Below are 24,142 nucleotides of genomic sequence, written 5' to 3' on the forward strand. Positions count from 1 at the left end.
CTCACTGCAACCTCCACCTCCTGAGTTCAAGCAATTCTCCTGCCTCAGCCTCCCAAGTAGCTGGAACTGCAGATGTGCACCACAATGCCTGGCTAATGTTTGTATTTTTAGTAGAGATGGGGTCTCACCCTATTGCACAGGCTGATCTCAAAGTCCTAACATCAGGTGATCCACCCACCTCGGCCTCCCTAAGTGCTGGAATTACAGGTGTGAGCCACTGCTCCTGGCCACACTGGACATTTTTTGTAGAAGAACAGTGCAGACTGAAGCATACTATTGTTTGTTTTGTTTTTCTGGAGCTTGCTGACTGTTCCCTTTATCTGGGAGATAAGGTAAAAGTGATCATATTTCACTAAGAGTTGAATTGGAAAAAAAGACTGGGATGCACTTCCTACTATTAGATGTAGAGAATGTCTATCCAAGCTTTAACCCTACAGAAACCATTCCCTACCATCAGCAAAGTAACTGTTGCCCAACTCAAGGCATTTGCCTCTGTTAGCTCCAACAAATAAAAATATGTGTCTTTTTGCTGACCAGTTGCAACAGGGCCAACAACTCCATAAGCACAGGCAATTTAACAAGTACCTTTTCAATTAGTGCCATTTTTAATTCTAATTATCTTCTGTTAGGTCAACTGGAACATTTCTAGCCTTCCTGGGCCAATATGTTTAAAAAAAAAAAGTCCAAGTCTGTCCTGGTTGTCTATATTCCCATTCAATTACACTGGCTTAATCCAGTTTTGGAGACGTTCTTGGCCAAGATCTATAATTAGTTCCATAATCTGGTATGCGTATGTCTCTCAGTCGCTTTATTGACATGCTACAGTAGAAAAACATGGGGCTTGGGGTTAAACTAACAACTGTTTGAATGCCAGCTCCACTAGTTTTTAATGTGTAATTCTTTATTTTTATTTTTATTTTTTTAAGATGAAGTCTCTCTCTTTCATCCAAGCTGGAGTGCAGTGGCCCAATCTCAGCTCACTGCAACCTCTGCCTCCCGGGTTCAAGCGATTCTCATGCCTCAGCCTCCCAAGTAGCTGAAACTACAGGCCATGCACCACCATGCCTGGCTATTTTGTACTTTTAGTAGAGATGGGATTTTACCATATTGGCCTGGCTGGTCTCAAACTCCTGATCTTAGGTGATCCACCCGCCTTGGCCTCCCAAAGTGCTGAGATTACAGATGTGAGCCACCACACCTGGACTTTAATGTGTAATTCTAACATCTTATTAAACTTTCTGAGTTTCAATTTTATTATCTATAAAATAGAGAAGACAATATCAGATTTGTAGGATTGGGAGAACAAATAAGCATTTAATAAGTAATGAGCACTTAATGAAAACCTACCAAGTGCCAGGAATGTGAACAGTGCTTCACCCATGTTATCCCACTAAATACCACTATTATTATTATTTCCAATTGCATATGAATAAATTAAGACTTAGGCAAAGTAACTTCTCTCAGGTCATATAAGCCAGCAGTGGTAAAATATGGATACAGACCTAAAAATTCTGAGATCAGCCTGTAATCTCAGCATTCTGGGAGGCCGAGGTGGGAGGATCCCGAGGTCAGGAGTTCAAGACCAGCCTGACCAACATGGTGAAACCCCGTCTCTACTAAAAACACAAAAATTAGCCAGGCATGGTGGCACACACCTGTAATCCCAGCTACTCAGGAGGTTGAAGCAGGAGAATGGCTTGAATCCAGGAGGGGAGGTTGCAATAAGCCAAGATTGTGCCATTGCACTATAGCCTGGGCGACAGAGCAAGACGCCATCTCAAAAAAAAAAAAAAAAATCTGAGCTGAGAGTCTATACTCTTTAGCCCTGTGCTAAAATTCCTGGTACTCTGTTGAGGGTCACCTCAACACAATGCTTTTACTAGTAATTAATAGTATTAAAATTAATAACACAAATAAAATAAATCCTCTATCAAGTCAGCTTGGTCTAGATGATGGCGCTTGGTTTCGGTTTTTCCACTTCCTTTCCACTGGCAGTTTGCTGCTACCCCTCCACTGACCCGAAACCCATCCTCTTGCTTAGGGCCCTAACCTGCCTCACTAATAGCAGCCTTCTTACCTTGAAGGCAGAATCCTGTTTTACTGCCTAGATCAGTAATTCCTAGAGTGTACCCAAGTAATCGTGAGTTAGTAGATAATAGGTGAGAAAAATGTGATATAAATGCTGTGTTTCAAAATCCCCTTCTTGATACATATTAGACTCAGAGAGGTCCTGCAGCAAATACATCAGATCAATCCTGTTTACCTTTGCATTTCCCAGATTTGCCTGACAACAGAACTCTTTCATGACGAACACTAATAGCTCACTTTGGAATATTAACATACACTGTAGTCATGTGAACATCTCTTTGTCTCTTGTTCACTTGGGTGTCCCCACAGCCCTTAGCACAATAATCACTTAAGACTCACAGAATAAATGAATGATGAAAAGGGTAAGTGAGTAATAATAATCATTGGCATGCTAACTATTAATTAGGGAATAGAGAGAGTGGACTTTATTTTTTGTTGTTTCCTGATTTCTGTATCAATATTCTAAAATGTTTAGCTCTCAGGCTAAAACTAAGTCTTACTTGGCATAAATAGAACCAAATAAATGATTGTCAAGATATGGTCTATATACTGTACTTTCTTTCTTTTTTGGAGCGGGGTGTTAGCGGAGGGGAAGCCAGAAGCAGAGAAGGGGGATGAAAAAGAGCAGGTTCTGTTCTAGGAAATGTTGCTTTTAGTGAAGTAGCTTTTACTTATCTTATCACTCCCTTGGCACACATTAAGCTAATGTACTACTTATTAATTATTCCAATATTTTACCATGATATTGTTAATCAGAAATTACTTTTTTTTGGAGATATATATATATATATATATTAAGATGGAGTTTTGCTCTTTTTGCCTAGGCCAGAGTTCAGTGGCACAATCTTGGCTCACTGCAACCTCTGTCTCCCAGGTTCAAGTGATTCTTCTGTCTCAGTCTCTCAAGTAGCTGGGATTACAGGTGCCCACCACCATGCACAGCTAATTTTGTATTTTTAGTAGAGCCAGGGTTTCACCATGTTGGCCAGGCTGGTCTCGAACTTCTGACCTCAGGTGATCCATCCGCCTCGGCCTGCCAAAGTGCTGGGATTACAGGCGTGAGCCACCACGCCCGGTCGATGTTCATCTTTGCTACGTTTTTATTTGGCTTGAACTGCAATGTTCCCTTTTCGCAGTGCTCTGTGAGATCTTTAATGCCAAACACAGCTTCAAGACCCACATACTAACTTTTCACATTTCTATTTTGGATTGTAAGATAAAGCAAATAGCCAGTCATTATTCTTTGCCTTAAAGACTCTCAAAACACTTACGAGGGCCTACTATGGACCTAGAGTGTCAGTTACCTATCCAATAATGGGAGATGGTGTGCAAGATGGTGAGTGGCACACTTCAAAGATTAAAAAGGACAGTTTTAGCCATGACAAACCTTAGCTTGTTTTATTTTTCATATCTCTTCATATTAAATAATGAGGTCAGATTTTCTTGGAAGCAGATGACATCATTTTTTATAATAAGGAAAAGAAATCCTTCTTTCTCACCTAATTAACTACAGCTCATGTTTTAGTTCAACTTCAGTCCAAATGAAGTCCTCCCTCCTCCCCTCGTGCGTGCTCACATAGCTGTGCGCCTTCCCTTCAGAATACCCACATTGCCTGTGAGCGGAGTGCCTTTTCTCCTTCAGTGAACTGGAAGCCTGTTAATAAGTTGGGGCTGGCTTGGTTCATCATGCCATCCCCTGCACCCATTAGAGTGCATGGCCCAGAATAGCCACTTTACAATTATTTATGAATAAATATGTTGAAAAATACACATTTATTGAATACATTTTTTTTTGAGACAGAGTTTCACTCTTGTCACCCAGGCTGGAGTGCAGTGCAGTGGTGTGATCTTGGCTCACGGAAACCTCCACCTCCTGGGTTCAAGCCATTCTTCTGCCTCAGCTTCCTGAGTAGCTGGAATTACAGGTACGCAACCATGCCCAGCTAATTTTTTAATTTTTGGTAAAGACAGGGGTTTCACCATGTTGGCCAGGCTGGTCTTGAACTCCTGACCTCAGGTGATCCGCCCGTCTCGGCCTCCCAAAGTGCTGGGATTACAGGCATGAGCCATCGTGCCAGGCCTGAATGAATCCTATTTTATGCAATGGTAACTGAAGTTATCAAAATAAGGTAATATAGTACCTGAAACAGTACTTGACTCCCCAACTATTTTAATTTCAAACTCTTTTGCTTGGAAGCAGAATTCCAGATGAGGAATCAGCATAGACAGGTTAGCTCCCTGGCTCACCCTGGGCACACTTGTCAAGCTTTTACATGCCCTAATTCTTGAATAACATAGAGTTTGTGTTCCAACATCTAATTGTATCAATTGACTAGGCCATTGCGTTTTCTCTACTAAACTTGTAATTATGGGTCATCGGACTGTGTGTAAAGTAGCTACTGCACAGCCCAGTGAGGAATGACAAAGCTATCCTCAGGCAACAGTAGAAAGCATGATGGTGGGGGCAAACCAAGATGGCAGCTCCTAGTGGCGGTGATTCAGGATCCCTTCTTCTAGTGGCATAAAAGAAAGTAGGGTGTATAAATGACTCTAGCAAAGACAAACTTAGATAGATACAGTTGGTTCTGTGGTTTTCAAAAGTAGAGAGTGGCCGTCTCTCTGGGCATTAGAACCAGGGCTGGCAGCAAAGAGAGATGGTAATTAAACTGAGGTGCAGCTGAGGAAATTCCTGGCTCCTCACACTCTCTCGTTTATCATATCCAAGGGAGCTGGAAGGCTGAACTCTCTGCTGAGGAGAAACAACGGTGAAAAAAGAGGCTTTTGCTGAGGTTCCTGTTAGTATGGTGTCAGTAGACTGTATATCAACTTAATGTTTGATTTGTGTATTTTCTAGTACATTCTCCTGAACTCCTTGACTAACTTTCCAGTCAAAGTGCTTGTCTAGTAAGTCAGGTACTTCCAGGAGGGCTGGAAAGTGGAACGGTGCCACCTGGCACTATTTCATAAAATTAATTACCTGAGGGAATTCATGAAAAATTGCAAATACGAGTGCTACAATACAGAGTTAGTGGGCCATGCCATATTTCTTCTCTCTAACAATTACCTGTGTTATTTTCACTTAAGTGGGGCTTCATTATTTTGCTCTCAGTGGTCATTGATTCTTCACTGGGAGAAAAAAAAAAGATCTTCTGTGTTTGGTCTCCTCAGATTTGAAAAGACCTGAAGATAAGACTAAATTGGAGCCTGACTCAGGAAACAAAGACGCTTCCCAGGCCATTGTTCATCTACTGTGGGGACGTTCATTACCAGTCAATCAAGGAGATTGGCCTGGAAACATTCCCTTAATATGAGCTTTAGATAGAAAGACCAGCAGTCAGCAGAGACTCAGAGTCCAGAGATCTAAACCTCGCTCCACGTTGCACAGCGGGCAGCTTTCCCTTCTCTAAGCCTGTTTTCTCAGTTATAAAATGAATGTATTCATGTGATATTTCTTCACATCTCTTACCATTGGAGGGAATGCCAAAGTTGATGACATATTTAAAGCCTCTGGAAAACTGAAGATACCGAACAAACCTTGGTCAGAGTTAGTAAAAGGTGGAATCAAACCTAGAAAAGAGCTACCAGCAGCCATAAGAAAATAATAGGATTTATTCTGACAATCTATGTTTGCAGGCTTGTAAACAGATGTGTATATAAAGTAAGGCTTGTGTTTGAGAAAAAAGGAGGCTAGATTTGAGTTTATTCAGTGGTTGTGTAAACGGAGCCCGCGTCCTCGCCGTCACCGTCACCCCTGTCATCACGTCATCTTCACTACCAGTGAGTGAGCAACAACTAACTACCTTACAGGCATGTGGCAGGACCCTTCCCTTCATGCTACGTTTGATTCTTTCAAAACCTCAAGAGGCTTCTCTGTTACCATCCTCATTCAAGAAAGGGGAAAGGAGAGGCTCCAAGAGGTTGCCAGTGGTTCTCAAACTGGGCTGTGCATCAAAATGACGAGGATTTTTTTTAAGTGCAGACGTGGGCCAGTGCGGTGGCTCACACCTGTAATCCCAGCACTTTGGGAGGCCGAGGTGGGCGGATCACCTGAAGTCAGGAGTTCAAGACAAGCCTGGCCAACATGGCAAAACCCCGTCTCCACTAAAAATACAAAAATTAGCTGGGCATGATGGCGCATGCCTGTAATCCCAGCTACCTGGGAGGCTGAGGCAGGAGAATTGCTTGAATCCAGGAGGCAGAGGTTGCCGTGGGCTGAGATCACGACACTGCACTCCAGCCTGGGTGACAAGAGCGGAACTCCATCTCAAAACAAACAACAAAAACGTGCAGATGTTTGAGCCTTGACTAGCTACTGAACCAGGTAAATCCCAAGCAGCTAAAAATTCACGCCCAAGCTCTACAGATGATTTTACTGAGCAGACGGAGTTGCAAATAACTGGGCTAAATATCTTCCCCAAGGTTATGCAGCTGGAAGCAAAGCTGAACTCTAACCGGGGTTGGCCACTGGACTCCCGTGTCAGCTCTTAACCACTACTGTATTCTGTCTTGTTCGATTGGCATTTAACAGTCTATTTAACAACAACTGTCTTTTATTGACTTTAATTAGTTTTTCCACATTCTACATCTACTGTTAAATTACTTTTTGCAAGATTACTTTTCCCCAGTAACCATTTAGGTGTCTTATAATGAATGACTCAGCTCCCAAGGATCTTTTATAGTCTGACCAACTGCTAGTCTAACTACCCGTGATGAAGATTACAAAATGCATGGGTATGACTGTGGGAACTCATAACCAATGATCAAATAACATCTGTACATTGGTGAAGGTAGTTTTTCATGAGAGGCTGGGATCAACGGGCCCAGAGGCAGCTGTGAAAGCCTATGCATGGCTTGGGCCATGGTATAAGCCAGTGTGTTCCCAACTTAAATGCTTACATGAATTACCTGCAGAGATTGATTCAGCATTTCTGGAGTGGCCTCCGGAGTTTACTACCCCAAGCTCCCAAGTGATGCTAAAGCTGCTGGTTCTTGGGTATAGGCAAGCATGGCCCTAAGACAGCTGTGAAGAGATCCACTCTCAGAAGAAGAAAACCACAAGGCCAGGGAGTGAGGATCAGACAGCTCCCCACTGTCTGATCCTCACTCCCTGATCGAGACACGGATACTGACGGGGGACAGAAAGCTGGGGAGGACACTCCAAGGTGAGCTACTGAAGTGAAGAAACACTCAAGTAGCAGGGGAAGGCATTGCACAGCAAAGAACCTATTATCTATCATGGAGTAGGAAAGGGTGATGAGCGTTAAGTAAAAAGTACACTTAAATGCTGAGGAGAGGGTTGGCTCGCAGTTGTGTGGTTCTGACAGTGACACACATTTGGAAGTGTTCTGTATGTTCAGGGAGTGAATTCTAGATGAATTCTAGACCAACATTGGTTGAATCAGCAGAGACAGGAGGAGGATACTGCTGGATGGTGGGATTCTTACAATGTGAGCCAAGGGCCCTGTGGCATGTACCCCCTGGAGCATTGAGTCTAGCTCAGATGAAGGACAGTGCCCCTTGCGATTGCTGAGGTTCCACCCCTACCTGTCAGGTAATAGTATTCTACTTTGAACAGTCACATGGAAATAAACAGTAACTGGAGCAAAATAACATGTGCTTTGGCTAATTCCATTTGGGAAAGACAGAGTCTAAGACTTTGCAGGTGGAATTGTTTAAGGGAGAAAAGATGAAATAACCACAGCATAGGCTGGGTTTTAATCAGGCAGGAGTGTGATGAACTCCTAACTCCAAGAGCATCTTAGTCATTTAGCATCTTAGTTATTTATACCTGTGGGTATAATGAACACAAAGAAACTAGATTTTGTGGCCAGGCATGGTGGCTCACGTCTGTACTCCCAGCAGTTTGGGAGGCCAAGGAGGGCCGATCACCTGAGGTCAGAAGTTCGAGGCCAGCCTGGCCAACACGGTGAAACCTCGTCTTTACTAAAAATATAAAAATTAACTGGGTGTGGTGGCAGTTGCTGGTAATTCCAGCTACTCAAGAGTCTGAGGCAGAAGAATTGCTTGAACTGGGGAGACAGAGGTTACAGTGAGCCGAGACTGTGCCACTGCACTCCAGTTGGGGTGATAGAACGAGACTCGGTCTCAAAAAAAAAAAAAAAACAAAAAAAAAACAAAACAGATTTTGTGCATCCACGTTCAGTTCCCTGTCCCACTAGGCTAGGGAAAAGAAATTTAGGATTGCAGAAGGACAGGGCTCATTCTTTGACAGACGGCTTCTGTGACTTGGCCTGGGACTCTGGTAGGTTGGCACCTTCGCAGCCCCCTGCAGCCCTCAAGGAGAGGCAAACCTCCGTAAAATGACTGGGAGAGAAAGCCGGAAAAGAAAGTACCCAGAGGGCCCATTCAGTAAGTGTCCCTGACACCAGAAGCATTGTTGCCCCGGGAGAAGTAATGAATGTAGGGCCACCATCAAGACAGGCAAAAACACAACTGCCTTCAGAGGAGATGAGCTAAATAGGAGTTGTGACGATCTGAAGGTCATATGCCCTGTGGTCTAACAGGGCCTTCCTCACTCAGCTCTGTGGCCAAGTAGAAGGTGGGTCCAGGACTGTAGGGGCTTTTAATTTTTCTCCAGAGGAGCTAAGATTCTGAATTTTTATATAAAATTTCCTGTTGCTATTTAAAAATTCATTAACAAAATCAAACCTAAAAAACAAAAAACACTGGCCGCCAAATAAAATAAACCCATGAGAGAGCATAGCGTTGGTGACCTCTGGGCTGTTTTTACTCAAGTTCAGAGAGACAGCATGGGATTTTGGATTGTACCAAGAGGCGGAGGCGCAAGACAGGGCAGGCGCATACAGGGCGTCCCTGGGGCTGTCTTCTCCACCTTTCTTCCCCTGACCTCTCTTCTTAGCACTTCCCAGGGCTCTATATCGTGTTCTACATGCGTGTGGGCTTTTCATTTTATGCCACCCCTCCTCACAACTAGAATAAACCCTCCAGCGGGGCCGAGACCTGTTTGCTAACAGTTGTATCTACCGTTCTTTGACTGTATCTGGTACACAGTAGGTGTTCAATAAACAGTGGCCCAGTTGAAAGGAATGACTGGTCCGTGCTCCCATCTACAACATCCAACCCAGGCTGAGCTGGTGTCACAGACCCCTCATTTCAGGATCTGACATCGAATTCAGAGTAGTTCATGAGGCTGCTGTGGACCAGACTGACACAGGATAATCCCTATCCAAAAATTTTCATAGGAATAAAATGCTCCCAAATCCGCTTTTACTTTGTATTTGAGTGTGTGTGTGTGTGTGTCTGTGTGTGTGTGTGTGTGTGTGTGTGTGTGTGTGTGTTTTGGTTAAAAAAAATCTTCAAGAGAGGAAGAAAAATACACATCCATCTGTGGTGTATATTCAGCTGTGATCATGAAAATACTAAGTTATTGTTTGAAATCGTGTAAAGCAAGAACCTGCATTAAGAAAGCACAGCTAAGCAAAGAGGCCGGGCCCCCCAGATCTGCTGACATACAGTGCTATCCTGAGGCTGCTGCAGAGCGTATGCAAAGCCGCGTTCTCTAAGAATTCTGCACAGTGCAAACAGGCATGAGGGGAAAAAATACTACTAGGGAACTTCTAGTTCTTGCTGAAAAGGAAAATTTTGAGCTCTAAATCTAGCACTATCAAGCAAAAGAGGCATCTGTGGCTGCATATAAAGCTGGTACTCCTTTGCTTGAACAAAATCCCTCAGTATCAGTACTTAAAATAAACAAAGCTCAAAACAGTCAGCTACACACGCGTGTGTTTTGGCCACATGCTGCCTGAAGAAAATAGCTATGCAGTGTGCATGCCCTAGTTTAAACCAAGCCTTGAAAACTGCACAGTCTCATTCCTCTCCCGGTCTCCTTTTCTAGACAGAAATACATTTCCCTTTAATGTACAAGTGAGAAAAAAAAAAAAAAATACACGTTTAAAAGACAGTCCAGGCCCTTGATAAAAGCACTTACTTTGAAAGAACAGGACCGACTACGTATTCAAAACCAGAGCGCCTTCTGAAGGTGCAGGCTCAGAAGTGGTTCAGCGGCCAGGAATTGGCGCTGGCGGCTCCGGTCCTGCGGGGCCTGGCTAAGGGCGAGGCTTGCAGCCCGCGCGCCGCGGTCCTCCAGGGGCGCTGCGTCAGGCTGACGCTCCGGAACAGCGCCTGGGACAGGCTGTGAGCGGCTCAGCGGGACAGTTTTATTTCTGTGCTGAGCTTGCTGCTTCCTGCTGGGAACATGTTGGTGGCGGAGTCACATCCAGGTACGGGGCCGAGGCTCTGCAGAGGACCCGAGTTGTGACGGAGGTGGGGACGGGCGGCGCCCAGCACCTAGAAGGGCAGAGGGCGAGCAGTCCCCGAAGCAGACTCCCGCCAGGCCATTGGTCTCCTCGCGGGAGCTCCTCGACCCTGCCAAGGGCATGACTCAGCGCACCCGGGGCCCCGCTGGACCACACTGTTCATCTCCTAAGGTCCGGGGAACCCGAGTTCAGGCAGTGGCTGGAGAAGAGCTAGCGCGGAGGCGGGGCGGGCCCTACGTCGGTGGGGTCTGGAGCTCGTGGCCTCACGTGCACGCAGATTCAACCCCTTTCTCTTTGGACTCAGAGCCTGAAAACTATCAGGTGGGGGAGGGGAAACAGGAGGAGATCGGGGAGATGGGGGAAGAGGAGCAGGAGGGGGAGGAGGAGGAAGACGAGGAGGAGGAGGGAGAGGAAAGCAGCCAGCCTTTCCATGGAGGTCCCAAATCAGTAAGTGTAGAGAATTAATGATGTCCTGATTTTCTGTTGGTGCCAGGATGGCAAATTGCAGGGCAAGAAGAGACGCTTCTCATGACTTTGTCAGTTTATGTCTGCACGACATTATAAACGAAAGCCAGAGACACAGTGGAAGTTCAGGGAAGCTGGCTGTGGTTTCAGACGCCCGAGAATCTACACCTCTGCCTCCTGATACATTCTAGACCCAGGATGTGTCCAGACGAAGGACGTGGTGGGCTTGGGTACGGTGTAGGGAACCTTAGGATCACTTTCAGTTTGAAAGATTTAAGCAAGAACATAAAAGTTCCGGAGCCACAGATTTTCTTTATCGTGTAGCGTTTGGGGTGCAGGAAACTGATGTGGCAAGAGGGGTGTGCCGTCAGGAGCTCTGGGGCTCCACCTGAGCCCCCTCACCGTCTCTAGGTGATCTCCGATGACACACAACCTCTCTGGGTTCCTCTCTCTTTCTTTTTCCTCCTCTCCTCCTCTCTTTTCTTTCCTCCCTCCATTGCTTTCTTTTTCTCCTTCCTTCCTCCCCTCCCTCCCTTCCCTTCCTTCCTCCCTCCTCTTTCTCTTTTTTCCTCTTTCCCTCCCTCCCTTTCCCCTTCCTTCCTCTTTCTCTCTCTCTCTTTCCTTCAAGAGCATCTCCCTCTATTGCCTAGGCTGGAGTGCGGTGGCACAATTATAGCCCACTGCAGCCTCTAACTCCTGGGCTCAAGCAATCCTCCTGCCTCAACCTCCAGAGTAGCTGCGACTACAGGTACACTGCCATGCTGGTCTACATTTTTAAATTTTTATTAGAGACGGGGTCTTGCAATGTTGCCCAGGCTTGTATAGAACTGGACTCAAGCTATCCTCCTGCTCTCTCCCTCCCAAAGTGCTGGGATTACAGGTGGGAGCCACTGTGCCTGGCCTGGGCTTCACTTTCTACATGAGAAGTTATTATGATCCCTCAAATCTTAGTGCCCTATTCTTCCATGTCATGCTATCTAGCACATGCCCTAAACAGCTGGAAATCAAATGAACCAAGTTTTCCTGCCTATTTATTCCATTGTCCGCCCTTCATTCCTCTACCTTATGGCAGTCAATTCCACCAAAGGACTACACCTTGTCATTGTGGTCAAAACAAAGCTAAACTCTGCACAGCCCAGAGGAACTGGTTTTCTAGTCTTTGGAGAAGACAGCAGACATGGAGTTATGCTTTCTCTTTTCAGAATGGATTCATTGCCCAGTTGTCAGGATGCTGTCAGCTGACAGCTTCCAGCCACCAACTCCTTCCACTCCACCTATGTTTGGAGGGGTGCTCAGGCTCTTTTCAGGGTACCTTGGCCTAACACTAAGCCAGGTGGGAGTGCAAGAGCCATTGCCACCCAACACGGGGTCTCTGAACAGGCAGTTTTTGCTCCTGAGAGTCCACAGGGTTGGCAGAGGCTCTGCCAGGCTGCGGCCTGCACAATCCTCCTTCCTCCCTTTCCCTTTCATAAGCATTAGTTCTCTCTTGCCCTCTCGGGGGACCCAACAGACACAGAGATGCCAGTCATTTGCAATGTATGTTTGGTTTTTGCTCCAAAAAGGACCTTTGATAGGCTTCAGAAAGCCATCTTTGCGTGACAAGATACTTGTTTTTGTAGCATAAAGATCTTCGGCACAAATTTCCTTTTCATTCTCTTATTCACAGACGTGGAGAGGCTTGGTTCCCGTCAGGTCTAGCTAGTGTTTCTCAACCAGGAGTGCATACCAGAATCACCCAGAGACCTTTTCAGTGTGCAAGTGCACAGGCTCCACGTTCACAGCTAGGCTTGGTGTCTGCGATATACCCCTGGTTGAGAACGGTGGTTATAGCATAAAATTCTTTCCTGTTTCAGCCTCTTCCAGAGATGAGCATTCATCCTGCCTAGAAGATCATTCTAGAAGCTAAAAATATACCGACATTAAGTGGTCAACCAAACGATCCCTAGTTTTTTTCTCTTCTTTTCTTCTTTGGTTTTTTTTTTTTTTAGAGGCAATGTCTTACTATGTCGCCCAGACCAGAATGCAGTGGTGCCTTCATAGCTCACTGTAGCCTTGAACTCTTGGGCTCAAGTGATTCTCCCTGCTTAGCCTCCTCAGTAGCTGGGACTACAGACACACACCACCATGCCCAGCTAATTTTTTTTTTTTTTTTTTTTTTTTGTAGAAAATAATGGGACCTCACTATGTTGCTCAGGCTGTCTCACATTCCTGGCCTCAAGTGATCCTCCAGCCTTAGCCTCCAGAGCTTATTTCAGATATTTTTACAAGTCCAGCTAGTAGTTCTGCAGACTCATTTCAGAGCATGATGAATCTTCTTATAAAATATTAGAGGAAGGTGTAGGAAACTTCGGGATTATTTTGAATTTTGAAGATTTACATGAAAGTACCGAAGTTATGGGGCCATAGATTCCCTTTACCGAGTAAGACTCGGGGTAAGGAGCTTTACATTTACCTTCCAGGGAACCTGAAAATCAAGTTACTGCATCCTGTGCTTTCAGGTTCCCTGTTCCCTGTGTCATTGCAGGAGGCTGTACTCAGGCTCAGGTTCTGCTTCACAAGCTAAGTCCCTGAGAGCATCAGCTGGCATCCCAGTCTTCTCTTTCACGTTACTGGGTGAGAACTCAAGTCACATAATGTCAGGGGAGAATACCTGGCCTTGTTTCCTAGATCACTGAATAAAACCCCCTATGATGATCTGTGTGCACATTTGGCTTTGCTGTTAGGTTCCAGGAGTTTTACTTCAAGGCAAAGCTTGTATCTGAAGATGCCACGAGCTCAGGTTGTCTAGGACTGAGAAGCCCTAACTTCCCAAGGACACTAGTCCTGAAAAGCAGAAAGAAGGGAGATTCTTCCTGAATGTGAAATGCGCCCAGAAGGAACTACTTGGTATTTAACAAATACTTCTCACTCTATCTTTAAAGCCAAAGAGAAAACACGGAAGTCCAAGGGGAATGCAGAGAGACTGAGTGCTATGAAAAAACCTTCTCTTAGCAAAAGTTACGCCTTCTCCAAGGGACGGCTGGAGGGTGGAGTAAGCTGAATGAACTGGGGAAATCAAGGCTCTGCTGAACTCTGAGGTGTGAAAATGGTACAGAGGAAGTGGCCCCTAAGCACAAACCACACTGGGATACTGAAGGAGATAAAGGGGAATTTAAGCGGGTGTGCTGAGCCTGTCCCTGGATGTTTGGCAGCACGGGATTAAGTTCTAATTTAATGCCTCCTGAATCTAACACATGCTATGCTCATTCTTTAAGCGTATCAGGCAGAACTTGTGAATTAAGAGAGCTGCCCTCTGCATGAGTAAGCAGCAGGGCACCGTGGCAGAGGAGAAGCTGCCTCTGCACGTGAGCGTGGCCTCATCCTGCTGCCTGCTGACGCGTACCGAGGCACACACTGAACATCTCAGGGCGCCTCTCTCTTTCTTGCAGGGTTATTTCAAGGATTAGCTGAATATGCATGTGGATATGCTTAATAGATTTGCAAAGTGCTATGCAAATGTGAGCTTTTATTTATTTTTTAGAGAAAAGCCTCATGTCAGGATTGGCTGGGTATCACCCGAGCAGCACAGGGCCCAGTGGATGGACTCCAGCTCATACAGGCAGAGCTCAGCTGGAATCAGTGCTCCTCACTTACATACTAGGAGACTCCAGAGCAGTCACTCAACCCTCTATGACTCAGTTCCCTCGTACAACAAATGGGGAAAATGATCATACCTACCTCTCAGGAGAGGAGCTCACGGGGAAAGAGCATTTGGCACAAACCATAATGCATGGTGACCAGTAAATGTGAGCTGTGACGATTATAAACCTGGGCTGTCACCAAAAGTCAAACGATGACACAGAGGAAGGAGGGGGCCTTGGCAGAACGTCTTAGGGGAGCTGGTGGAAAGCATTCCAGGGAAAGCCACCCAGCTGCAAGGGCCCATCCTAATGAGCCATCAGCCTCCCAGAGGATGACCTGGCTCTGAGTCAGGAGGAGAAGCCAATGCTCTTGTCTCAAGGTCTATTTCTGTCTGTCCATATCAACTGCACAGCAATTACCCATAGAGAGCAGAGCTCTCAGCTGCAATTCTGGAAGTAGCATCACAGAGTATTTCCAGGTACAAATTCACTTGTAACAACTGTACATTCACATCACACAAGGGGGACTTGACATGCAAAGAACATCATCTCAAAATGGAGCACAGTCAAATTCTGGGGTGGATGCAGGTGGTGGGGAGGGAGGGTGATGGATCTCAAATGTCCGGCCACACTTGAGATAATTCCTGGGCTGGGCAGCCGCAGCGGCCCTGGGCTGAGAGGCACATTCCATTATGAGTGGAGTGGGTTTATAATGGAATGACATGGATGGTTTCTTATAATCAGAAAAGCACACTGACCTTCACACTACACAGGTGCAGCAGCATAATGACCCACCACGTGTACGCGCATCAATTCCTGGGGAAAAGTCCAACGAGGTTAACTTAGCGTGTATCCCGAGCAAACAAAATCAGCAACATTACCCACACAAACAACATTGTTCCCTCCACCCCCGCCAAGACACCTGGCTTGGGCAACCGACGTGCAAAAGGAAAAATCACACAAGGACCACACTCATTTTGATAAAGTGGATAAAGTTGCAAGCAACACTATTCTGTGCCACAAGTAATTTGATTTGATTTTAAAATTTAAGGAATGAGACTCATGGGCCTAGAAATCTTTTTTTTCTTTTTCAAGAAACAAGGATTTGGTGTGGGTGTTTGTGGGGAAGGAGAAGTTCTGCTCTCCCAGCCGTCTGAGAAAGCTACTAAAAGCATCCTCACATATGATCCACTCCTGAAGCTCCCTCAACCACAAAGGAAGGGGAGCTACAATTAAACTGCTGAAAATTCACTGCCTGTTTCAGTGCCCTTACTCCCTCGGGCATTTACTCAGATGGGAAAGACTCAAGAAGCCCGTTCCCTTCCACTTGATGTCCTGCAGAGTGTCTGTCACCACAATCAACTTAGCACCATTGGTCACACCACTGGCACTTTAGAGCTACCATGTCCAAAATTAGCATCCAGGACTTGAGCAGAGATGCCAGCCATGGGGAAGCTGCAGATGGCATCATCTGTCAGGGTATTGTTTTGGTTCATGAGTCTTTATTCTGATTGTATAACCTCATCTTCCTTTGGAGCTAGAGTCACCATGAAAATAATCAATATCCCTGATTCCAGGAAAAAAGCAGTCTATGATGTCAGCATTCCCAAACCCCGAGGAAATCTGAAGCTTTGCTGACAAATGAATTCACGTAAGAAGCAATAGCAAGCTTGCATTCTGGGTGCAGAGATTATGTTCTCAAGCCTGGTCCAAGCAGATCTGAATAAAAGAGGAACAGAATTCAACACCCACGTACTGAGATCCTGCTCTGTGTCAAATACCCTGGTGGACACCACTGGACTTCTCAGTGGTGATGCGTGCCGTGCAGCGCCTTGCTCCTTCCTGCTCCCTGCTGTGGCCACGGGCTTCCTGGCTGCTTCTCAGACTGCCCCAGCTCTGCCCCATTTGCAGGCTTCCCTGCACTGCCTTCCCCTTGGAGAAGGGCCAACCAGGAAAAGATGCAGGAGAAACACACTAGGCCCATGTCCCTGCCTCTGGCCTCAGTTATCACGTGAACATCAACAACTCCCCAATTTCTGTATAGCTCAGAGCACTCATCTGATGTCCAAGCCCAGTCCCCATCCACTGGAGCATCATGCAGCCACCCAACCACCATGCAAGAAAAACTCAGGATCTTTATGCCTAAGCCTGAGCCTCCCTTAAAAGCCCAGCCTTCGTCATGGTTCCTCTGCTACTTAGAACTCCCCATCAGGAACTTGGACAGCATTCTTTCTCCAGTCCTCTGTCTTTATCCTTTTTGTCCAACCAAGCACTGAGTTCATCTGCTCTTACCTTTTAATGGTTCTAGAATTAATCTGCCTCTCACCATTTTTGCCTCCTCTAGCATGGTCCAAACCTCTTTCTCCCACGCAGCTCCCATGGAGCCTAACTGGCCTCCTCGTCTGCACCCTTGCTCTTAATACATTCTCCACATTAGACAGAATGCTTTATTGAAAAAGGAAACCTGATGTCATCCTCCCTTGTTTTAGTGGCTTCACACTTCCTTCAGGCTAAAACTCTAAACACCAGTTTGGGACTTACTTCATACAAACATGCGAAGTGGATCTGGCCCTCCCTCCTCCTGACCTGCGACATTCTGGCCACTTGGGAATCCTATGGTCTCCAGAGGCATTTATTTCTCCCTCCTTGGAGACTCCAGTGATCTATTCCTGCTGCCCACTCTGAATTTCCCTTAGCATTTCCTCCTCCAAACCTCTCACTCCTTGGCCTCCCCTGTGCTCCCCCTTCCCCCATGACAGAGGCCCGGGAATAGTACCCTGTAGTTATTATTTTTGACAGTTTTAAAAATAATTCTAATGAACTATTTATGTATATATTTGTTTAATGTCTATCTTGCAAAATTGACTCTGAATTCTCTGGGAGCTGGGACTGCCATCCTCAGCACTTCGCACAGAGCCTGGTGCAGGGTGTGCTCACGGTCCTAAGCCAAATGTTGATCCAATTAATTAAACACACACACGTACATAAGGAGAGTAAATAGAAGAGGAAAAAAGACCACTCAAATGGGATGTTCAGACGTTAGCTATTTAGCACTTAGCACTGGGGATACTGGTGTATTTCACTTCACAGTTTACTAATTGTTTAACTGCAAAGTGTGACTCTGGAAATAAAAGGACAAGAGAGCAGAGGCGAAGACTTTATAAAGAAAGTGAATGCGGTCCAAAAGGATCTAGCTCCAGATCCTGAAAGCTTACCCTACCCCACCAAAGAGGACCCAATGGAACCCTCTTCCATCAGGAATAAACTGGAGCCCAAGGAAATTAAATAATCAGATGGGGAGCAAATGACCTGTCTACACGAAAGCCATCTGATAAGTGCTTCTACTCCCTGCTCTCAGCGCGTCTTCAGCTACGCATATCTGCATGGCCCCTCGCTTCTGCCACATGGGGTCTGACCTGCTAGCGGCATGAGTGCACAGATTTCAAGTAGAGGAAATTCCCAGGAAATGGCGAGGGACAGTATCAGGAATCAACAAAGGACTACTTTAAAATAACCTGAGATTAGATATTTCTTCCTTCAGGAAAGGCACGACGAGTTCATACACAGCTATACACAGCTAGTTCCTCTGTTGAACTCAAGTGGCCATGACCCTCGGGAAAATCCTCTAGGAGTGCCTGGCACAGGACGGCAGGAAGTCACGTGGTAGGGTCCCTCTGCAGACCCTTGCAGCACAGTGACAGGAGAGCGGGGTGGTGTTGGAGGCTTAGCCCTGCCTGAGGCGGCTCCTCCATAGTCCTGGCTACCACCCCCTGCTCATGCCCTGCAAACCCCTGGTACCTCTCTAGAGCCCTGGGAATCAATCATCCGACAGGGCCTGTCACTGCTCATCAACGCTGACTGGCAGTGACACCACCTCTGAGGCCTGAGGCTCTGCCACAGTCACTAGGTCACCTGAGTAGAGTTAGGATTATTAAAAATCAAACGAACCAAGCCGGATGTTACCCCTGGGCCATTATTGATCTGTCCCTATCCAAATGAACTAAGATTAAAAACCAAATAACAGAAAGCACAACGTTACCCTTCAGACCACTCTGTGATTCATCATAGGCTAAAACAAATTGTTTCATTGTTTGCTTCCCTCGTCTTTCATTCAGTCTGTCATCTGATAAGTGAAGGACTTTTTGAGGAAGAGGTCAAGATCATTCATGGGTAGAATACATAAAAGCTAGCAATATAAAGGATGACATTTAAAAAATAACATTTTTCCCTAATTATAGAAACAAAGTACATTTGCTTTTGAAAATCCAAGTCATACGGACAACAAACGATATGATGAAAGGTCCCTCAGAACCTCACCCTAACAGAAAGCCAGAGGTCCTGGTTAGGGTAGGGTTCTCTTTTCTATGGGGTGGTTTGAGGGAGGCCCAGCCAACATGCTGCCTTTTTTGGGGGGATGTGTCCCTACAGGGCTGGGCCTCTAAGAGAACATCATAGCTAAGAAGCCCTGGAGTGGCTGGTCCTCAAAGGGGGTTTGTGATATTTTAAAATGATTTGCACTTATTTTAAGTGGGTGTATCTGATATCCCCAGAAAGCTGGTCAGCTAGGGCAATTGCCCTCACAAAAGACTACCATTGTGACTGTGAATTATTTTAAGTTGTCCTAAGTATGACAATTGGCCTTTAGGATCTGTTGAGTTCCAGCAGGAGATGCCAAGTTGTAGAGATATTTAAAGACACGCAATTCCTATTTCAGTGACCTAAAACCCCTCAAGGAAATTTACAACCCTCCTCTTCTCTCAGGCAAAGACCCTAGCCCAGTGTTTGCTGTCTGATGACGATTTGCCGATAGACTGACCAACCTGGTACATGAAGGAAAGCAGAGCCTGGGTGTGCGTTGCCGTATGTGTGGTTAATTCTAGAAACGTCACACCCGACGACGCCCTTGCAATGACAAAGTAAGCTAGTTGTACATATTTTGAAGGGGATTTTTAAAAGCATTCTTAGAGAGCAGAAAATTACATCTGCTAATTTAATAGAACTATTCTCTGTTGAGACGGCACAGGAGGTGGATGAGGAGTTTCACTAGAGCGTCTCCCCTTTGCGGCGTTGCCTCAAGCATTCACCCTCCATCAGCCGGCCTGGACAGCCTGCCGAGAAAGCAGCAGTTTGGTCTCATGCTGCAAGTTCTGCTTTGCACCTTGTGACCCTGATTCCTTCCTCATGACTTGGGGTCTGACTGATTTTATTTTGTCCCAATCTATTTTCTTTCAGTCCCTTGTTTTGAATCAATGCCAATTTTCAGGAGATATGAAATTTACTGTCATACAACATGATGGTGTTATTGTCAGTGAATTCATTTTTCTGGGAGGAGATCTCTTTTTGAGTCAGTAGCATTATTTTCTGTCAGCAATGACTTGCCTTCCAAAATCCCAGGCCCCTTCACTATGACAGATCCTCCCTCTTACATTAGAGGCAAAAAAAGGCTTTGACAAATAGTCCAGGCTTTACTTGAAGAGCATGAACTTAGTGGTATAGCCAGTGAGTTCCTTTTTTAAGGTTTTTATTTTACTCATGTATCTTTCATTTTCATTCATTCATATATGTATTCACTTCTCTAGCGTATCCATGACTAAACAATGACACACAGGGAGAAAAGAAAGATGCCTTCACTTTAAACTTCCACATTCCCTAACTTCCCATTTGACACTTTCTTCCCAACCTGAGGACCCCATCCTTGTTCTTAGATAGACTGGTCCAAAGATATCCAGTTTGTCCCTAGAGGAACAGTTCTAACTCCGTAACCAGGCAACATAAATATGACCACCTGGGGGTGTGGCACCCTCCTCCCCATGCCTCAGACTCCAATTCTGAGCACCAGAGAGAAAAGGCACATGAGAAGTAAAGCTGGGTCCTGGAGCCAAGGTGGTAAGAACAGGGGTGGGCACAGCTTCTGGCCAGCACCCAGTCTGGGGCCAGCATCATGGCCGTGAGCTGGGACCCCTCCCCACCAGTTCCATCCCTCCCAGTGCAGCCCTTTCTTGCTGCTCAGCCCAGAGCTGTTTGTTTTCTTCCGTAACCTTCATATTTCATCCGAGGTACATCTGTGACGGGCAGACACACATAATAGAACTCTATCCTTGAATAACTCCACAAGAAAGCTGTCTTCTCAGAATAATAGCTAATCCCAGGGTGTTTTCATTAAAAACAGATTTCAGTGACAGACTATCAAAATATTTTCCTTGTACAAAAAGCAATATGATAGGGCAGAATTATATAAGCGTACGGGCTTCACTCTGTCCTGAGCAACCAAGGGCCCTCTCCCATTGGCTTCAGTATCTCATTTATTTCCTGTCACGGGTGTGCAAGCAGACTAAGTCCTACTCAGCGCTTTTGCAGGCTCCAAGTGGAAAAAAAAAAAAAAAAAAAAAAGACTGATGAACTGCATTTCTGCCTCTATTTTCAAAATCCATCACCAGTTATCCTTGAGGGGTGAGGTTTTGGAGTTTTGTGTTCTTAGGGAGCTGGAGAGGTATTATCTAGCAAAGCAGGCTCAGAGTCACCCAACATGCATTGACTATCTCCCACATAGCTGGCATCGTTTTAGGCACTGCAGATACACTGCTCATCGCTAGCATTTATGTGATTTCCTATGTGCTAGGAACTGTTCTGAGTGCTTTACGCATATCAACCCATTTGATCCTCACAATAATCTAGCGAGGCAGTTGCTATGACTGTCTGCACTTTACAGAGGAGGAAACAGACATGGAGAGTCGCTGTCATATGCCCAATGTCATGCAAGCAGTAAGGAGCAGAGGCAGATTCAGAGCCAGTCACCTGGGTCCAGAGTCTTATGCTCAGTGACCCACTCCACAAAGGCTAGTGTGGTACCTGCCCCTCAGGAGGGAAGACACACCTCCTTGCTAGATTATTGTGAGTATCCAATGGGTTAACATGTATAAAGCACTCAGAACAGTGCCTGGCACATAGGAAACCACATAAATGCTAGAGACAAGAGCTCCAGGCAGGTCCTGTCCAGTGATTTACATTTTATTTTGGTCAGAAATACCTTTAAGACACTGAGGGCAATGTCCCTTCTCCCCAGAACCTCTGAAGCCCCAGCTTCCATTAGACACAGTCCACTTTCCCTCCCTCTCTCCCTCCTTCCCTCCCTTCCTTCCTTCCCTCCCTCCCTCACTTCTTCCTTCCTTCCTTCCTTTCCTTTTCTTTTTTCTTTCTTTCTTTCTTTCTTTCCTTTCTTTCTTTCTTTTTCTTTCCTTTCTTCCTCCTTCTTTCCTTTCTCTCTCTCTCTTTCTTTCTTTCTTTCTTTCTTTCTTTTTCTTTCTTTCTTTCTTTCTCTTTCCTCCCTCCCAACCTCCTTCCTTTCTCCCTCCCTCCCTCCTTCTCTTCCCTAGTTTTCACTTTACCTTTATAGTATTCTTTCTGAAATTTATCCTTGGGTATAGTTAAATTTTTGTTTCATTTACTATTGTGAAAGGAAAATAAATCTCGGGACCCCCACATCACTAAGCTAAGGTAAAAGTCAAGCTGGCAACCACAGCAGGCAAAACCTGCTTCCCATTTTATTCCTAAATAAGGCAGCTACAAAGATTTTTAAAAAGTTACATACGTCCCTCATAATTTGCCCACAGGAAATTTCTTGTGGGCCTCAAGATCTTTACCCTAAAACAGTTCTGTTGAGTTTCACCCTGGCAATGTAAACTGATAGCTGATCTTCACAGCTCACCTGAGAAAAATGAATATTTGATTGCTTCCTCTGCCCTATTGTTTATGTAAAAATGCAGATTCATTGAGCCAGACTAAATTGAATATTCAGTGAAAGGCTGATCAAGGACTCAAAAGAATGCAACCTTTTATCTCTCATCTACCTATGACCTGGAAGTTCCTGCTTCCAGTTTTCCCATGTTTCCGGACCAAACCAATGTACATCTTATATGTATTGATGTCTCATGTCTTTCTAAAATGTATAGAAGCAAGCTGTACCCCACCACCTTGGGCACATGCCCTCAGGACCTCCTGACACCATCATGAGTGCAGCCTTAACCTTGCCAAAAGAAACTTCCTAAATTGATTGAGACCCGTCTCAGACAGTGAGTTCACACTGTTTCATTTTAGTTTTCCCCCAGGAACAGTTTTCCAAATCGCTTAAAATTTAAATAATTACTTAAATAATGATATATATTAAGTAATCACTTAATATATCATAGTATATGAAATTTGTTATTAACGTGTGTCTATTTCAGGACTTGACTCCCATTGGTCTTTCTGGTCATATGCCCACACATGGATTTTAGTGTTTGCATGTGAGTATGTACATGGACTAATGCATATAAACATACATACTATGTATGTATCATATATATCACATTGGGTAGTACACGTGCCCCCTTTATTAATTTTGTTTTCTCATTTTTATAAAAGAGGTGGAGTCTCGTTATGTTGCCCAGGCTGTTTTCAAACTCCTGGGCTGAAGTGATCCTCCTCCTCACTCAGCCTCTCAAAGTGCTGGGATTACTAGCCTGAACCACCTCACCCCGCCCTTCATTAATGTTTGAAATAAGGTCTCTTTTCAGGTTTGCATTTTTGTCCATCTAGAATCCAGAGAGCTGATCGCTCTGGGCCCAGGGGAGTGTGCTGGGTGTGCAGGAGAATGCCACCCACACCCACACTCAGGGCTCCCCACCAAGATGCCAGTAGAGTCCAATACTTAGACCCATTGGCCATCCTCCAGAACATAAAAACTCACGTCTTTTGTTAGCAGGATTAAATTAAACTAAGAAATGAATCTGGGAAAGTGTTGCACATAAAGTTATCCCATCCAGGAGCACCATGTCTCTGCATGTATTAAATTCCTGTTTTGATTTTTTAAATGAATCTTCATAGATTTCTTCATGTAGGTCACACGAAGTCCGTGCTGCTTTGTAGCCCATGTTTTCTTTTTCTTGAGTTCAAAATGTTTTCTGAAATTATCGTAAGTTTTGGCCAAGAATGCCATCTCATTCTGCATTTTTAAAGCATAATAGTCCCTTATTCCCTTCTGTTGTCTTTTATCAGCCTAGTATTTGTTTCCAAGTATTATCTTTAAACACAGTTCCTGGTCTCAAGTGCCGCCTGGGAGGACAGAGGTCCCCCATCATGGGAGGCCAAATCTCCTCCCCCTGTGGCCACTCCTCTGAGCAGGGGGTACCCTCTGTGGATTTCACCTCAAGTAAGGTGCTTGGTGTGGGGGCAGGGGTTCTACTTCTTCCCTCAGGGTCCCCAGGGACAGAGCTCCAGGCTCCCTTGGATGTGGCTCTGCCAGGTCTAGGGGAGGCTCTCCTGACCTGACCAGCCCAGGTGTGCTCCGGCCAGCTTCCAAGGGACTAGTGCAGTCAAGACTTGGGCCTGGACCATGGATTGGCTGGATTTGCTGGTGATTCACTATTTTGAGGCTACCAGATAAGGAGAAGAGGCCTGCATAGGGACCCAGGTGGTCATAAAGCGTGACTTCTTACTCAGCACTTGTTTCATTCGCTGTGCACATAGTTCCTTTCAGGGCCTCACGCGGAGGGGACTTTTGATTCATGCTTTCACTCAGCAAATGTTTGTGGTGGGCCAACTGCATACAGGCACTGCGGGTCAGGCAACATGTGAGTGAGCGACACAGCCTACGGGCCCTGGCTGTGGAGCTCGTGTGGAGGGGAAGAGAGCAGC

The 24,142-nt window shown here is 45.5% G+C and overlaps 1 protein-coding gene across 11 annotated transcripts in view; it reads right to left on the bottom strand.

The window, feature by feature from the left end:
- Positions 1-24,142, bottom strand: part of HECW1 (HECT, C2 and WW domain containing E3 ubiquitin protein ligase 1) — a 600,315-nt gene that overhangs the window by 315,597 nt on the left and 260,576 nt on the right. For 2 of the 11 annotated variants that reach the window (XM_074379772.1, XM_074379773.1), the window contains exon 2: positions 15,229-15,286. The exons of 7 other annotated variants lie outside the window; for them this stretch is intronic. In XM_074379772.1, the coding sequence (XP_074235873.1) occupies positions 15,229-15,255 (27 nt within the window). In that variant the 5' untranslated portion in view covers positions 15,256-15,286. Of the gene's footprint in view, positions 1-10,057; positions 10,150-15,228; positions 22,722-24,142 lie in introns of those variants that run through there. 2 more of the 11 variants (XM_010341341.3, XM_010341343.3) reach the window with 2 other exon arrangements.

Source organism: Saimiri boliviensis, chromosome 10, assembly GCF_048565385.1.
Source record: "Saimiri boliviensis isolate mSaiBol1 chromosome 10, mSaiBol1.pri, whole genome shotgun sequence".
NCBI classification, from domain to species: domain Eukaryota; kingdom Metazoa; phylum Chordata; class Mammalia; order Primates; family Cebidae; genus Saimiri; species Saimiri boliviensis.